Source organism: Haliotis rufescens, unplaced genomic scaffold (genome assembly GCF_023055435.1).
Source record: "Haliotis rufescens isolate VD_foot unplaced genomic scaffold, xgHalRufe1.0.p SCAF_17, whole genome shotgun sequence".
NCBI classification, from domain to species: Eukaryota; Metazoa; Mollusca; class Gastropoda; order Lepetellida; family Haliotidae; genus Haliotis; species Haliotis rufescens.
This window is the reverse complement of record NW_025963857.1, coordinates 1,172,501-1,191,158: the sequence shown is the minus strand read 5'-3', so window position 1 is coordinate 1,191,158 and position 18,658 is coordinate 1,172,501. Positions and strand designations below refer to the sequence as shown.

The window sequence follows — 18,658 nt, the reverse complement described above, 5'->3', positions numbered from 1 at the left end:
ACATGTCAATACAAAAGGGGACACAGGTGAACAATATGATTTAATTTTTCTTTAGAAAAAATTATTGGTTCGTAAACATATTGTTTCATAACAATGCGCCTGCGTCCCCTGTGCATCTATCATTACCTCATCATCAGGATCGAACACAGTCAGTCATCGGACAACGGAAGTAGGAGTAAACACACCTACATTGACTTCACACTGGTTGTGTTTCTCAATCTCGTTATATAACTGAAACACTATTCAAAGGGAGATCTATACAAAATCATTCAGTCGTTCATTCACCGAGACCACCCTTCATGTACATCTTGGTTTGGTGCGTGTTATGAACCTGTAGACCATCACACAGTGGCGGTTGGTGACGTACAGACGCCTCCGTTTATCAAAGTACAGACCATAAGGGAAAGTGATGCCATCGCTTGACGTCAGTACGTCTCTCAACCAAGTGCCTGAACTACTCAAATGAACCACTTTGTTTGACATGTTGTCAACAACAAGCATGTCGCCTGTGTTTGTTCCAGTGATGCCACATGGATTCATTGCTCGATGTTGTCCTGTGGGTACATAATTAAACACAACATCTCCGTTTGGTGTCATACATAGCACATGACTTCTTGGGGCATGACTGCAAGACACCAGGATGTAACCTTGACTGGTGGTAGATAGGAATAAAGGATCCGATACAAGGGTTCCCCCATCTGTGACACGATTCAGCGTCCTCAACACATTCCCCGCCATGTCCAGGATGTCAACACAGGGAGGCGACCCGGATCCTGCTGCCAAGGTAGTCGGTGTCAGGGCCGTCAGACCAAAGTATTTCTTCCTTGTTGAAATGTATGATTGAAGAACAAGGTCAAGTTTTACTTCAATTAGTATTATCTCCCTTGTCTCGGGAAGGGTCACAGCCATGTGATGGGCATTAAGTTTTGCAATCCGCCGAAGGGGGCTCTGAACAGAAAGCTCTGACAGGGTTTAGTATTGCGTGTGTAGAAGGATTTGACGCACTTGTTGTTATTATCAGTTACAACTATGGTGTCTGTACCTCCTTCATTGAACACTGCCACGTCATAAACATGAGGTAAACTTGTCTCATCTTCTGTTTGTATGTCCACTGTGTCGTGCAGAACTGATGTCGATGTAGAATCAAACACATCTTCATATATGGTATCAATTTCACCCAAGCTTACCTCGTGTATATTGTTACAGATCTCTTCACAATCATGCATAAAACATACTTTCTCTCTCAGTTCATATGTTATATCTGAATCTGGGTCGTGTACTGTTGGAAACTCCTCTGACTCACACCACAGGTACATCTCATAGATGTCCATTTCACTTCCAGACTCCAGAGCTCTGTCTATCATCACAGAGTGATGACTTATCATCTGCTTGACCATCTCTTCAGACTTCATTTCAGTTTTCAGTCGCTCGATATGTTTCTCAGTGGCGTCATCCAGTTGGTCCAGGAGTGGTCGTTCCTTTTTCTTTACGGCTTCTGTGACTCTCTGGATTGTAGATCGGATCTGACACTGAACGGTGACTCTGTTCTTTATTACCTCAGTCCGTTTGGTTTCTAAATCTGTTAGCAAACTGTCTGTTGCTTGTAAATGAGACGCTAGTCTTTCCTTAACTCCCGTAACACAGCTGATCAGTTCTGGCATAACAGATTCAAACGGTAGAATTGCCTCACACTTTCTGTGATACAAGATGCAACAGGATTGACATTGCAGTTTCTTACAATCTTTGCAGTAGAACTGCATGCTTTGATCTGGATGTTGCTTACAGAATGGTTTGCGTCTTTGGTTGATTTTGACCTCTGTGGACAGGTCAGATACGTCATGATGACGAGTGGCAGGAATACGTCTGTGAGCCTTCTGGCATCCCTCACAAAGACTGATGTCACAGTCAGCACACCAAGCAGTGGCTGGAGGTGCCGCTCCTTCATCACTACATAGGATGCACTTCGGGGTATCTGCAAGTATACATACAAATGTGTCAGTTATTTTTCAACAATAGAACTTTAATATTACGAAATAACCTTTAACCTTTCAATGTACATACGAGGAATTCACAAACCAGGGATATGAACAACGTAGCTATGTTAGGATGAGTTCAACACTGGTAGCCTATTCGGAAATACCTTTTGTCTTGGGATTAAATGAATCCAAGAGACCCTGAATCAAAAAGGTTGGTTTCACCTCCTGTGCCCACTCTTCAACTGGCCTGTTTGAGTTGGCTACTTTGGTCATCGTTCTACAGAATGGACAGAGGAGAGACTTGGCACTGATGGCTTCTGGTCTGGTTTCAGTGTAGCTAACGACACATTTCCGACAAAATGTGTGATAACACACAAGTGTACAGGGGTCATCAAAGACGTCCATGCAGATGCTGCACGTCAAGAAGTTGTCTGTCAATTGTCGGTGCACTGCCATCTAAAATGTTAAAATAAAAATATTGGCATTCTCAACTTAACATCATACACCTTTTCATCCATAAGAACCCATTTTTGTTTTTGATTGATATACGGGCAGTTTTATCAATAATGAACTGACAGAGAGTAGATATGATACAACGATCTTTAAAGACATGAAGTAGTTTGTTATGTGCTCATGTTCCTCCGACACATGTTCATGTTCCAATGCGTAATTATGACTACAATGTTGAACAACATATAAAGGCGGTCAGTAAGTGAGAGCTCAGTTCATGAGTTACAGTTTTGTGGATGAAAATATTAATGCTTGAAAATAGCTCAGTGTCATTTCACAGTTCCCAAATAATCACTCCACAATACAAAGACAAAGTTATGTTTTGGAACGCGTTTTTGCGTTATTGCGCGAATCCCTTAAGGTCTACGCGTGTGTCTGTGTGTTTATTGGATGCACGTGTAAAATGTGTGTGTGTGTTAGTGTGTGAGAGAGAGAGAGAGAGAGAGAGAGAGAGAGAGAGAGAGTGTGTGTGTGTGTGTGTGTGTGTGTGTGTGTGTGTAAGATAGAGAGAGAGAGACTGGATGTGAATGTGTTTCTGTATGTGTGTTTATGTATGTGGCTGCTTGTACTTAATTAATGCCGGTTTCATAGTGCCAGCCCATAATGCATTGAGACACCATGCCGCATTTTAACATGAACAGTAAGTGAGTGAGTTGGGTCTAACGCCGCTTTTAACAATATTCCAGTTATATCAGGCGTGTCAGCTAATGTGGGAGGAACGCCCGAAGTGATGCAGGTCTCATACGTTTACCACTTCGGTGAAACCCACGAGCATGGGTCTGGTGCTGACAATCCTAGAAACATAATCTGGGCGAAACGGGATTCGAACCCATAATCATAGGTTTCGGACGTGCCCAAGGGACGCAACTGTGCACAGCGAATCACGGCGCCTTAGACGACTGGGCCACCCGTGCCCCTTTAACATGAATACCACACTCCGACACAATATACTGACTCCAAGCCGACCAGTTCTTGTCTTAGCTCCTTAATGCCGAGGATCAGACTTGTTTATGGCCGGGGATCGGACCACTGACCTTCTGCTGTCTGGCCAGGCACTATATCAACTAGACCATGGAGACACAGTTGCTATGAAAACATAAACATGACCAATGATTATTGAGATAATGTCATGAGAATAATATTTGTACATAGATAGTGTCAATGAAAGGCACCTGGCATGGTTTGCAAGACAGTCAGATGTTTGCAATTGTAGTATTAATTGATACATGTTAAGAAGAGCTGTAAACATGAACCTGATGATCCAGTTTCAGTCCTGTGTCACTAATAGTAATGTCAGAAAATGCTGTCCAATAGGAAGACAATGTACGATACAACAAACATAAATTATACCTCGACACAGAAACAAAGAAAATACCACTTCACTATGATGTAGCACCAGACAACATACTAGCTCAGAAATCAAGAAAATACCTTTAGTTTCGTCAGATGTCTCTTCCAACCATTCTGCTGGACTGACTGTCTGTCTCGGTATTGTAAGAGGCGGGGCTGTACACTGACACAGGCTGCTCATAAACGCTCTCACACAACTAAGTGTATTGTGTACATAACCACTTGCTGATCTAGTTGGTCACCATATGTTGCAATATCGATAGTAAATGCAGTATAACATTTGTATCGTGCATGTTTTTTGTATGACTGCACACATATTGCATCTGAGGCGATGTTTGGTGGGCGGAAGTGTTGTAATATGTCGGGAATTCAATCAAACTGAGTATTTACAAGTTCAACTTTTGAGTTCATGCAAAAGATTCCATTTTGCGAAAGGGTTTAAATGCTTTACCAAATATCCTGAAACAAAGGAATGCTAGTGGATGTTGAAGCGCATGTTGTAATTTTGGCCACTATCGTGTGAAGGTATGTATATTTCAATATTACAATTACTATAAGTTACAAACAGGGCCCATTCTCAGACATTAAGCTGATAAGCCGTTATATTGCTGAATTATTGTTCAAAGAGCAGTCAATAAAACTTAATGACGACATTATGATGTAGATGCTTGTCTATCGGTTCAAATATTGATTTGTATTGTTCACGTCAGGTATCATGAGAAATATTTTGTATGACATAATGCATTCTGGTGACCGAAAACATGAGTGTCGCTCATATCTCCACATGCAGTTTCATAAAAAAAACTCCTGCCATCAATAGTAAGCTCAAAGAGGGTACAATTATTGAAAGACATAGACGTGTTAACAATTTACAAAAATGAACCGTTGTAAACCAAGGTGACCACAAGCTGCCTTTACTTACTAGTACAACCCGTGTGGACGTGTATCACTTTCTGCATAGAGCATTGTTTGGACGATGTGTTTGCATTGATTTAGTTTGAACTTGTGTTTTTAATTTATTGCAATTTCATTTATAAATTTGTAAAGTTTGTTTTGGCCGCAGGTTTATATCACTGTTTAATGTAGAATAAATAACGTGTGGGGTGTAGTGTATACTGTATAGCGTGTATATAATGTGCTGGTGAGTTTTACCAAGTACAATGTCTACAAGTATTTCGTAATCTTAGTGTTTCAATGTCATCCTGGTTCACTGCCAGGGGCAACAGTACGTCACACGCTGCCGGCGACCTGTGTCGACAAGTGGAGCAACTGTGACTCCTTCCCTCACTCGTGTGCGCCAGTGTACAAAGACTGGGCGTCCGCCAACTGTGCCCGCTTCTGCAACTTGTGTTGAGCGTCTTGGAATCTGTACCGAGAAGATGAGGGACGCATGGAGTCTGCACTGCGAGATTTTGTTGCTGTAAACACATATTAAATGACAATGTCAGATGACATCAACATACGTCGAATATATTGCCTCCAAACAAGGCTATTATTAGAAAGTTGGCCTTTCTCTTTACTAATCTAGCTGGTAAACCAGGGATACTGTCTCCGTTAGAGCCAACGGAGGCCTTTATAGGTTTAGGGTAATTGGTTTCAACAGATTTACATTGACCGCAGACACAGAGAAGATGAATTTGAAAGAATGTTTTCTCAATTAGATTTGTAACAGCTGATCTCCTTCGGTATCAAGATTGATGAACGTACGTTACACGCAGGACCAACATGGCTACAGAAGGGGAGGATGTTTTGGGATGGGCCTGGGTTGAGGCGTATTGGGAGTAGTGTGTGTGTGTGGGGGGGGGTGTAGGTGGGAGAGGGGGGAACGGAAGCACTATGCTGCAGTTTGTAATGGATACCCGCATGCAGTGTAATGAAACCGAACCAGTCACTCCTTATTCCCTAAACACCGAGCGCCAGGCAGGGAAACAACAAGTGTTATCTTTTAACGTGTTGTGGTATGAAGCTGCCAAAGGATCGAAGGCTCAAAATTTAGCTGTGCAGAGTTGCTGTGCGGAATTCCAGCTTTGCCTTGATTATGATGCTTTTGCTGCGCACACCTTCCCGTGCCTGTAGTTTCCCCACCTGTTTAACTGAAACGCCTTTCAAAGTTTACCAAAACTCACTCGCTGAAAGACTTTGACACCGCTTAATTAACAGTATTTCAGTAACATCACGTCGACAGAGTGTTTGTGGTCGGACTCGATGTAGTTAATAGACGTTTGCAACTGTGGTGAAACCCACGTGCACAGGTATGGTGCTGACAACCCTAGAAACAATCGAATCTGTGATCTGAACTAACGACATCAGGCATGGTCTAAGGGAAGCAACTCTGCACAGTCTATTACGCGCCTTACACAACTGAGCTCCCAGTGGGGTACTGAGCCAAACTGAATGGAATCAAATATTGTTTACATTAATTTTGACTGTAGATTTTGAAAATGTAGAATGATCCTTCGGAATCGAATAAGTCAATTCTTTCAAATAGTTCAATAAATTACAGATACACTGATAAAAAATAAATAGACGACAAAAACAAACATCAGGAAAATGAAGCACTGTTGTAGAGTATACACTGGACGCGTCCCTACATGTCAGTCGCGATCCGTGTTTCACCTGCAGTGACTAGACTGGTTACCAGTATCAGAAAATGCATACCAGTTTAGCGAACCGCCCTTCGACACGCCTGGACACAATCGACATGGCTTCAGACAGACTGGAAGAATGAGAGGTTAAAACTACTGACAATTAAAGGTAATGTGAGCATTGGCAACATGGAAGTTTGTTTGACGTCCTGTATATACTTGATGAGTGTGACGTCCCGTATATACTTGATGAGTGTGACGTCCCGTATATACTTGATGAGTGTGACGTCCCGTATATACTTGATGAGTGTGACGTCCTGTATATACTTGATGAGTGTGACGTCCCGTATATACTTGATGATTGTGACGTCCCGTATATACTTGATGAGTGTGACGTCCCGTATATACTTGATGAGTGTGACGTCCCGTATATACTTGATGAGTGTGACGTCCAGTATATACTTGATGAGTGTGACGTCCCGTATATACTTGATGAGTGTGACGTCCCGTATATACTTGATGAGTGTGACGTCCCGTATATACTTGATCAGTGTGACGTCCCGTATATACTTGATAAGTGTGACATGCCACAGGTATATGGAAGGTGTGAAAATAGCTTCATACTTCCTGGTTGTACATGGTCGTATGGTCCCTGCGTGTGCTGTATTATAAGATTGAGTTATAGTTTATTTTGAACGTTGCAACAGCAAAATGTCAGCAATATAGATCCAGATCCATTATCAAAACTTGTTTTTATTAAAGTAACAGATGTCAGTGTTATTTATGCTGCAAGAGTCAATCTGTTCCCTAGAATAGAAGGGCGGATCAAACATTTCTGGGGAGGGGTCCAACATATCCAAATCCTCGTTCAGATAAGTTTACTGCCTACACAATTTGTTTTTAAAGAAAGAGGAGGGGACCTTGGACACCCCCACCCCTCCCTGGGTCAGGCAACAGAATCAAAAATTCCACTTTCGTTATGCAATGTACTGGAATGAGTCATGTCCATATATAAGAATTTTAATGACGTTTCAACATGATTGAGCTGGCGGTGGTTCATGCATGGGGTGTTACACAATACTGAAACTTGTTGTAAACTTGCGATGTCCTGAAACCAACCAACCAACCAACCAATCAGTCAACAAATCAATCAGTATGTTTTCATGATACGGATGAGGCCAAAGGCCGGGTTGTTACAAGTTCTCAGAGCTTAACAAATGAACAAATATATTCTTATGGATTCTGTGCAATATTTTGCAAAATTTGTTTACATGTCCATTGTGGTGAAACTAGTGATTAAGATATTATTTTCTGAAATAATTATACATTTTGACATCATTTGTTGCAACTTGTACAAAATCTAAGTTCTCTTGAAATATTTGCACAATGGCACTTTCAATAAATAAATCACGTGAGCTATAACGGAGTCCAGAAAAAGATAGCAAACCTATGTCAAATTACAATTAGAAGATAATGTTCTACCATTAAAGTAGTCTTGAATATGGTCCTGCACCATGACTGTGGAATATGTGTATTTTATAAAAACAAAACCTATCTAGTTTTATATAAAAACAGTTGTAGCCAGCTCTAACAATCCCTATGAAATCAGCATCACGAAAAAATTAATTGTTTTTATTTAAGAGAGAAATGTTATGTGTAATAAAATATTTCAAAGACGATGTATTAGTCTGTCTCAGTGTAAGTGTAGTAATTGGCTTTGTTGGAGCTGGACAAGTCATTACTTAAAATTATGATGATAAATCTTTCACTTCACCTCAACTGAAAATATGTAATTCACAAAAGGGTCAAAATCTAAAATTGTTTGTTCATAAATATGTTTTACTATTACAGATGGCGATGCACAGGACATTGACAGATAATTTCCTGACTTGCAGCATCTGCATGGACGTCTTTTATGTGAAATGACACTGAGCTATTTTCAAGCATTAACGTAACGCTCTCACTTAATGACCGCCTTTATATGTTGTTCAACATTGTAGTCATAATTAGGCATTGGAACATGAACATGTGTCGGAGGAACATGAGCACATAACAAACTACTTCATGTCTTTAAAGATCGTTGTATCATATCTACTCTCTGTGAGTTCATTATTGATAAAACTGCCCGTATATCATTCAAAAATAAAAATGGGTTCTTATTGATGAAAAGGTGTATGATGTTAAGTTGAGAATGCCAATATTTATATTTTAACATTTAAGATGGCAGTGCACCGACAATTGACAGACAACTTCTTGACTTCTGCATGGACGTCTTTGATGACCCCTGTACACTTGTGTGTTATCACACATTTTGTCGGAAATGTGTCGTTAGCTACACTAAAACCAGACCAGAAGCCATCAGTGCCAAGTCTCTCCTCTGTCCATTCTGTCGAAAGATGACCAAAGTAGCCGACTCAAACAGGCCAGTTGAAGAGTGGGCACAGGAGGTGAAACCCAGCTTCTTGATTCAGGGTCTCTTGGATTCCTTCGCTCCCTACAATCAAGGTATAAGTATACACCAGAGACCATGGTGGTTGGACTTCCACTCAATCCATATAGTTTTAATTCATCTTCAACACAGGCAACAGTATTTACCCATCTATGACAGACTCGTTGTTGTCCTAACATTACTTGAATATCTGTCATTTCTTTCAGTGACACAGTTAGACCTGCAGTCAATCCTGTAACATATTTGCTCGTTTGCTTCTGAGACTAATTATTGATTCTCATGATTTTGAAGTAATGTAATTGAGCTTGTCTGGTCACAATGCCACGTAATGTTAATGCCTTTATTATTGCATACGAACACAAAAAATACATTTCTCAATTTATTCAACAGAATTTTGTAATTTTCAAGTTCATAGAATTATATTTTTAGTGACATTCTAACATGTCTTCGCAAGAATGACTTTTAAGCTTTTAAAGACGAATGCTGCTTGCAGGTTGTTTTTATTACTAGTTGATAGGTACATATTGTTAACAGGTACTGTATTTTCTATTTTGGAATTCCACAATGAACCAACTTAAACGTGAAATGCGTACTTGATTATTCCAGTTATAGCATCGCGTGTCAGTTTGATAGGTGTGGAAAACTCGATCCGATGTCAAATGTCACTTTGGTGAAACCCACGAGCACAAGAATGGTGCCGACATACCATGAAACATAATGAGGGCGACTCTGGGATTTGAGGGATGCAGATATGCAGATTTAGAAGACTGCGCCCCTGGTGCCCCTTAAATGGGTACTGATAAAGGAAAGGATAAATGTCTTTATAAAGATGACGCAAATAGGTGCTCTTATATTCATATTGATAGGTTTTATATTCATGTGGAGCACTTTCTTCGTGCATCCTAACATAACCTATATTTCTCTGTAAACAACATTAGATATAAACCATGTCAACATAATACATGTGTATATTTCTTTTTAGGAACAAATAACTGCAACTTATGTGATGATGACGGGGATGCAACTCTGGCTACATCTTGGTGTTCTGACTTTGACGTCTCGCTGTGTGGTGGATGTCTTAAGGCCCATGTTCGTAATCCTGCCTCCCGTCACCATGACGTATCTGACTTGTCAAGGGATGTCAAGGTGAAGAAAAGACGCAAACCTATGTGTAAAGAACATCCAGATCAGAGGATGCAGTTCTACTGCAAGGACTGTAAGAAACTACAATGTCAATCGTGTTGCATCTTGTATCACAGAAAGTGTGAGTCCATTGTCTCGCTAGAATCTGTGTTGCCTGAAATGCAAAACACTCTTCAATCTGTAAAACAGAAACTAGAGACTGATTTAGCAACATCAAACACTCGCCTTGCAAAGAAGGAAGCAAAATGTACTGAAATTAATGAGAACAAGTCCAGCCTTCAGTCTCAGGTCCGATCAGCAGCCCACACTGCCATTGACTTGATAAAGAAGAAGGAAAGACAACTCCTGGAACAAATAGATGACGTCACAGAGAAACAAAGAGGACAGCTGAAAGGAGACATGAAGCGTGAGGAGATGGCCAGGCAGATGATTCGTCAACATTCGATGTTGCTGGCCAGAGCTCTGGGGTCTGAGAGTGACGTGGACATCTGTGAGATGTATCTGTGGAGTGAGTCGGAGGAGGCAGCCACTGTGTGTGTCCCAGAGTCAGGTATGAAGGATGTATCTGGGGGCAAGGCTTGTTTCATACACGATCGTCATCTGATGTGTGAGGAACTAAACGATCTACACTTGGGTGTGATTGATATCATTGTTGAAGATGTTTTTGATTCTACATCTACAGCAGTTCTGTATGACACAGTGGACATACAGGCAAAAGATGATCAGGAAAAACCCGAAGCTTATGACGTGGCTGTGTTTGTTGTCGACAACACAGACACCATAGCTGTCACAGATTATGACAACAAGTGTGTGAAATCCTTCTACAAAAGAAACAAGAAGTCATGTCAGAGTAAGCTGGGGGTACAAAGCGCTCCTGGACGCATTGCAAAACTAAACAACAATAAAATGGCTGTGACTCTCCCTGACACTAAGAAAATAATAATAGTAGAAGTGAAGCCTGAGCTGGTGCTTCAGTCATCCATCTCAACAAGGAAGGAGTACCACTGTCTGACATCCCTGACACCGACAACCCTGGCAGCAGGATCCGAGTGTGTGGACATCCTGGACATGGCGGGGAATGTGTTGAGGACCCTGGATCCTGTCACAGATAGAGAGAAACTTGTATCAGGTCCTTGGTACCTCAGTACCACCAGGCAGGGTAACATCCTCGTGTCTTGCGATGATTTCGCAGCTGGCAGTGTCCTCTGTCTGACGCCTCATGGAGATGTTGTGTTCAGGTATCAGCCTTTACAGCAGAATCCTTCCCCTCATGGAATCACTGAAACCAACACAGGACATATCCTGGTTATAGATCACTTTGCAAATCGTGTGATTCAACTCAGCGCTTCTGGGACGTTTGTGAGGGAAGTGTTGACGTCACGTGATGGTATTACATCTCCGTATGGTCTCTACCTGTGTGAAAGTCAGCACCTGTATGTCACCGATGATGACTGTGTGAAGATCTACAGATTTACAAGAAACACCTAAGATGTGGAAGTATAACGATTGTACCTGATAGAATCCGTCACCATCTGAGTGACAAAAGTTTATGTAAATATGGGGATTGCCTAAAAGTCGGACCAAGAAAAGTCGGGCCGGGCCGGGCCGGGCCAGCGGGTAATACTAAACATGGATTGCAGAATAATAAAACGAAACGTGCATATCTAGGCAGATCTCAAATGTCCAGAAACGGATAGTTTTGCTCATTTAATTGAGTTTGAATCAAAATGTATCTTCAGCAATGTAATAAACTGATAATTATAGCTACATACCGAGAGTTCATACCGAAAAGTCAGTGTCTTGACTGTGTCTTTACTTTGATGAGAAGGTTTGTCACCGACCTTAGCATGCAGGGGTGTGATGTCCTGGGCAGGAATTCGAAATGACAGTGTTTTGACTACTCTTCTTTCATTCATTAACGTGTTTGGCATACCTAAATAACCTTTACTAATTCATGTTAAACCAACACAGGATGTTTTCTGCAAGTTGATATTCGCGAATGTCATAGGACTGACACGATACGTGTTAATAACTGTCAAAGCGCTTCTAAAATTACAACACATACCTTACATCTATAGGTTAATTATAATATCATATCTACCTATATAACACTTTAGTGTCTCATATTGCAGTAGCAAACACGGTGCTCAAAAGTGAAGCCCTTTCCCCTCTTCATTCTCTCTATCAGAAGTGTTTTGCCTGGTTGGGTCCGACTTGGCCCTGCCGGTCAAAATCAACTTTAAACACACATATGTATCTTCAAATGTGTTTACATCTATAGATTAGTGTTATATCTACCTATATACCACTTTATAATGTCACGGTACATCGTATTTAAAGAAAACAAGGTGCTCAAAGTGAAGTATTTCTACTGTATTTTCTTAAGAAAATCTATGTCAGAAGTGTTCGGTCCGACTTGGCCCGGGCTCTCAAAATCAACTTAAACCGCACAGATTTATCATCAAATGGATTCAAATGTTGACATTATAAAGTGGTATTTACTTATATATAGAACGTTCCTATAAATATAAACACTATGCTCACAGATGGAACGTTGTATCAAGATAGCTAGAAGTATTTGATACGTTTCAAATCTTATTTCGTTTAACGATTGCTCTTTTACATGTTACCAAGATCAGCGACGCTTACACACTGCTCCACTTTCTGGTTTTCAAGCGATTTACTCCGAATTACTTATTTATGGTGCATTTTTTTGTTTGGTGATTGTTCATTTATGTCATGTGTGTATGTTGCATCAATTGTATGTAGGTATGATCGCCGATAATGAAGTAACACTTTGGCCCGTCTTGTCCCGGCCCGGCCCGACTTTTAGGCAATGCCGTAAATATGAACCTCCAATACAAGAGAACATCAGTCTAGAGTGTCCGCCGAAACAGAATAAAATTTGACGTAAAGTGCAAAATAGTTATGAAATTTATATGGATGGACCAGTGATATTGAGTGATGACACCAGGTGTTCGCGAAAAGGGTAAGCATGTCCGGCACTATCGGTAGCACTCGCCAATCACACAATTTTCATGACAACGGAAGTATTTGTCCCTGACGCGGCACAGCTGTACTCGTATCGTGAGACGGCGGCCTGTAAACAAACCAGACAATCAAGTGATCGATGAACCAGAATATCCAGTGACACGTTAGTGCATTAACTGATTTTGTTGAAACTAATCAAACCGATACGTTAATTTTAACCTACGAATTAAGTGCACCGATTCCGCTTTTTAAAAGAAAGAAGAACTTTAAGAACTATTATGTGGGGCAGTGATTGGGGGGTGCGCAGTTTTATTGTGCCCACACCAGGTGTTCGCGATGTTTGTGTCTGACATTGATGTGGAGCTGTGAGACATCAGTGTGCTTGAATATCGTCGAGTGCTGCGACGAACAACAAAGAAACAATTGGCGCGCATTTTTTTGTGGCATGTAAGCGACTGCTGGAAAGTAAAGCCTTGTTGCCTCGTGAAGTATATAATAATATATTTGTAAATACAATAAAACTCTGAAAATTAACCATTAACCACTTCCTGTCAGTTTCAGTGTATTGGTAAACATTTACATGCATATCCGTGTGTTTACATTTCTGTCATAATAAAAGTGCAGTCACTACCTTTGTACAGATTGTCTTTCTTGTTTAAATGAATACATAACACACACCACACCACAATGAAACCCGTTCTACGAAGTGAACTTATGTTAAAAGATGTGAAAAGGGATCGTTTCAGCACTTGGTTCTTTCCGTTGAACACGACGCATGTCTTTGTAACAAACATCAGTTAACGCTGTGTGATGTGAAGGGAGAAATGGTGGTTAAAATCTCATGTGACCTCGTTACTCACAAATACATATTGTTTCGATATATATTGATGCTGTTTTGTTCATTCATCCAAGGACAAGTTTAGAAAACATGAGCGATCACAACACTGCCGACAAGCTTGTTAATTTACATATACTTATAATTCCATGAAACAGTCGTGAATGCCATGGTTATCTATCAGAAGTATGGAAAATAGTTTACAGAAAAACATCCGTTTCATCGTCAGTATTAATACCTCGCCAAGGCTCTGAACTCACTATAAACCACTGGGAACAGATAACACGTACTTCCTCGTTGCCCAAAGGTTATTTCTGTAAATAATAAGTTTGCTTCAATCGGTAAAACGGTATATGATCGGTTACGGATGTTTCGTGAATTGTAAACAGAATCCTACACAGCATATATGCTTCTGTTCTCGAAATAATATTCTGCCCAGATCATACACATATAAATGGCAAATGTTTCCGTTTATTTGACGTAGAATATGCTTGTGATTAAGGGTGCTAAACCTACAGATGCAAGTGTCACATCCGCGTAGAAGCAGCTTGTAGTTTCTCTAATGGCAGGTATGTTTCAATTAAAAAGTCACCAATTACATATGACAGTGTTCCTTCTTCAATTGCACATTTGATTTTCCAGGGGTGTTTGTGTTTATTGCTTTTTCTCAAATTCTGTTGAGACATTCGATGTAAGGTGTTATTTGTGTTAATGTGAACCCAGTTTTCACCCGTGTTTCCTTGTCGGGAACAACAGTGACGTCATCAGCTGTTTAATGTTTGGCAGAGTAAGAAGTCACGCATACAACAGTAAACATTATGTTACTATGATTTGAGGCCACGGGGGACACCAGAAATGGGCTTCATACATCGAATCCATGCGGGGACTAGGACCTGTGACCTGTGTACGCTCTAACTACTAGTCTACCCCTCCTTCACCCATCTACTACCCATCCGTTTACCCATCACAGCCCCCCCCCCCCCCCCCCCCCCCCCCACACACACACACACACACATCCCCCACCAATATAACATTCTTGTCCCATAATGCCGGCTTTATAGTTCTAGCCCACTGAGATACCACGCCGCATTATAACGAGGCTGCATGCAGTCACATTTAACTGACAACTTGTTTTATCACCTCTAAAAAGTAATCGAATCACGTCAAAGCCAAAATATACAACACTTTAAATACAATAGTTGTTATGCACATGTCAATACAAAGGGGACACAGCTTAACAAAATGATTTTATTTTACCTCCCAAAAGTAAATGTTTCGTAAACATGTTGTTTCATTACAATGCGCTTGCGTCCTCTGTGCATCTATCATCATCTGTCACCTCATCATCAGGATCGAACACAGTCACAGCCCTCGGACCACGGAAGTAGCAGTAAACACGCCTACACTATTTAAAGTGACCGAGATCACTCTCAGGTCCTCTTGGTTTGCTGCGTGTTATGAACCTGTAGACCATCACACAGTGGCAGTTGGTGACGTACAGACGCCTCCGCTTATCAAAGTACAGACCATAAGGGAAAGTGATGCCATCGCTTGACGTCAGTACGTCTCTCAACCATGTGCCTGAACTACTCAAATGAAACACTTTGTTTGACATGTCGTCAACAACAAGCATGTCGCCTGTGTTTGTTCCAGTGATGCCGCATGGATTCATTGCTCGGTGTTGTCCTGTGGGTACATAATTAAACACAACATCTCCGTTTGGTGTCATACACAGCACATGACTTCTTGGGGCATGACTGCATGACACCAGGATGTAACCTTGACTGGTGGTAGATAGGAATAAAGGATCTGATACAAGGATTCCCCAATCTGTGACACGATTCAGCGTCCTCAACACATTCCCCGCCATGTCCAGGATGTCCACACAGGGAGGCGACCCAGATCCTGCTGCCAGGGTAGTCGGTGTCAGGGCTGTCAGACCAAAGTACTTCTTCCTCGTTGAAATGTATGATTGAAGAACAAGGTCAGGGTTCACTCCAATCACTAGTATCTCCCTTGTCTCGGGAAGGGTCACGGCCATGTGATGGGCATTAAGTTTTGCAATCCGCCGAGGGGTGCTCTCAACAGAGAGCTTACTGTCTGTTGCTTGTAAATGGGACGCTAGTCTTTCCTTAACTCCTGTAACACAGCTGATCAGTTCTGCATAACAGATTCAAACGGTAGAATTGCCTCACACTTTCTGTGATACAGGATGCAACAGGACTGACATTGCAGTTTCTTACAATCTTTGCAGTAGAACTGCATGCTTTGATCTGGATGTTGCTTACAGAATGGTTAGCGTCTTTGGTTGATTTTGACCTCTGTGGACAGGTCAGATACGTCATGGTGACGAGTGGCAGGAATACGTCTGTGAGCCTTCTGGCATCCCTCACAAAGACTGGTGTCACAGTCAGCACACCAAGCAGTAGCTGGAGGTGCCGCTCCTTCATCACTACATAGGATGCACTTCGGGGTATCTGCAAGTATACATACAAATGTGTCAGTTATTTTTCAACAATAGAACTATAATATTACGAAATAACCTTTAACCTTTCAATGTACATACAAGGAATTCACAAACCAGGGATAGAAGAACGTAACAATGTTAGGATGAGTTCAACACTGGTAGCCTATTGGGAAATACCTTTTGTCTTGGGATTAAATGAATCCAAGAGACCCTGAATCAAAAAGCTGGGTTTCACCTCCTGTGCCCACTCTTCAACTGGCCTGTTTGAGTTGGCTACTTTGGTCATCTTTCTACAGAATGGACAGAGGAGAGACTTGGCACTGATGGCTTCTGGTCTGGTTTCAGTGTAGCTAACGACACACTTCCGACAAAATGTGTGATAAACCACAAGTGTACAGGGGTCATCAAAGACGTCCATGCAGATGCTGCACGTCAATAAGTTGTCTGTCAATTGTCGGTGCACTGCCATCTTAAATGTTAAAATAAAAATATTGGAAATCATCAACTTAACATTATACACATTTTCATCTGAAAGAACACTTTTTTGTTTTTGAATGGTATACTGGCAGTTTTTATCAATAATGAACTCACAGAGAGTAGATATGGATACAAGATCGTTAAAGACATAAAGTATTTTGCTGTATGCTCATGTACCTCCAACACATGTTCATGTTCCAATGCCTAATTATGACTACAATCCTTAACAACATACGAAAGCGTGTGCGTGTGTGTGTGTTTGAGAAAGAGAGAGAGAGAGTGAGTGAGTGAGTGAGTTGGGTTTAACGCCGCTTTTAACATTATTCCAGTTATATCACGGCGTGTCAGCTTAACGTGGGAGGAAAGCCCGAAGTGATGCAGGTCTTAGACGTTTACCACTTCGGTAAAACCTACGAGCACAAACCTAGAAACATAATCGGGGTGAACCGGGATTCGAACCCACAATCATAGGTTTCTGGCGTGTCCAGGGGACGCAACTTTGCACAGCGAATCGCGGTGCCTTAGACGACTGGGCCACCCGTGCCCCGAGAGAGAGAGAGAGAGAGGGTGAGAGAGAGAGAGAGAGAGAGAGAGAGAGAGAGAGAGAGAGAGAGAGAGAGAGAGAGCAAGAACGAGACAGAGAGAGAGAATGGATGTGAATGTATGTGTGTTGCTGCGTGTACTTGATAAATGCCGGTTTCATAGTGCTAGCCCACTGAGACACCATGCCACAGTTTAACATTCCTTAGAAACAATGTGTAAAATGCTGGACTTCCTCATTGATAACATCTATGTAAACGTTTTGGAAAGACATTTATGTAAGACGTAGGCATCCCCACGTGTGCCAATTGTGCTCCACTTCTTACTGATCTGTTCCTTTATGCATATAAATAATAGTACATTCTTCAACACAATGTTATTTGGCCAGGAAGTTCAATTAATGCTTCAGGTATATCGATGATCTGATATCCTTCAATAACCATAAAGTAGCCAATTCCCTTCCACTGATTTACCCACCTGAACTAGAATTAAAGGAGACAAACCGCCTCACCTGTTTCATGTTTAGATCTATGCACAAAGATTCAGAGCGCAAAACATTCTACTCAAGACTGTATTGCAACATTCCTGCAGCTCCAGTTTTTGGTGTTTACATCTCACAGCTTTTGAGGAACAATCGAGCATGTTCTTTGTACCAAGAGCGTCATGCGACTCTTGCTCACAAGTTGTTTGATCAAGGTTACCACATTCATGGCCTCATGAAGCGTTCAAAACGTTCTATGGTAGACATATGAAGGACATTTCCAAATTTGACGCATCGGTGACGATAATGATGTCCAATGCAATTCCTTGTTTTGACTTGTAACATGTTCCCGTGTTTGTTATGTGAACAATTGACTTGCCTTTGCATGTGTTGGGGCAGGATTCGCCAGACTTTTCGCTAAGACCTTCCATCATCACAATAAAACACATGCTCCTGATATAGTCATTTCAGCCGAGACTGACTGTGAATATGGCAAGGTTGTGTCGCTTTTCCTTGCAGAGGGCGATCAGAACAAAAAACACTCATTGCCTCATACTAGCCATATATATTCACTAATTCAATAATTAAAATGTGAAAAGTCCCATCTTGACGATTTAAGCAACGACAGCACCGACGACGACAACAACACCGCCTCCTCCCGTCTGTGAGGACAAACTATCAACATGCAGCATCTATAAGTCTGTCTGCGAGTCGGACACACAACAGAGGTGGGCGCTGCTGTACTGCGCCAAGACCTGCCGCCTGTGTAGTAAGTCAGCTCACGACGATACTCTGATAATACTTGTATACATGTACATGTGTATTCATGTGTGGATAATCATGTCAGTCTGGTC

General features: G+C 41.4%; 3 protein-coding genes across 3 annotated transcripts; 1 reads left to right on the top strand and 2 right to left on the bottom strand.

The window, feature by feature from the left end:
• Window positions 1–899: 899 nt before the first annotated feature.
• On the bottom strand, window positions 900–2,249 carry LOC125381096 (E3 ubiquitin-protein ligase TRIM56-like). The gene is made up of 2 exons (XM_048397302.1): window positions 2,141–2,249; window positions 900–1,972 (listed from the first exon to the last, which is right to left on the bottom strand). The coding sequence occupies exons 1-2, from the start codon at window positions 2,247–2,249 to the stop codon at window positions 900–902; spliced, it is 1,182 nt and encodes a 393-aa protein (XP_048253259.1).
• A 6,568-nt stretch (window positions 2,250–8,817) lies between these two features.
• Window positions 8,818–11,501, top strand: LOC124151889. The gene is made up of 2 exons (XM_046524613.2): window positions 8,818–8,926; window positions 9,853–11,501. The coding sequence occupies exons 1-2, from the start codon at window positions 8,818–8,820 to the stop codon at window positions 11,499–11,501; spliced, it is 1,758 nt and encodes a 585-aa protein (XP_046380569.2).
• Window positions 11,502–16,134: 4,633 nt separating this feature from the next.
• Window positions 16,135–16,775, bottom strand: LOC124121109 (E3 ubiquitin-protein ligase TRIM56-like). The gene is made up of 2 exons (XM_048397301.1): window positions 16,484–16,775; window positions 16,135–16,316 (listed from the first exon to the last, which is right to left on the bottom strand). The coding sequence occupies exons 1-2, from the start codon at window positions 16,773–16,775 to the stop codon at window positions 16,135–16,137; spliced, it is 474 nt and encodes a 157-aa protein (XP_048253258.1).
• Window positions 16,776–18,658: the final 1,883 nt, after the last annotated feature.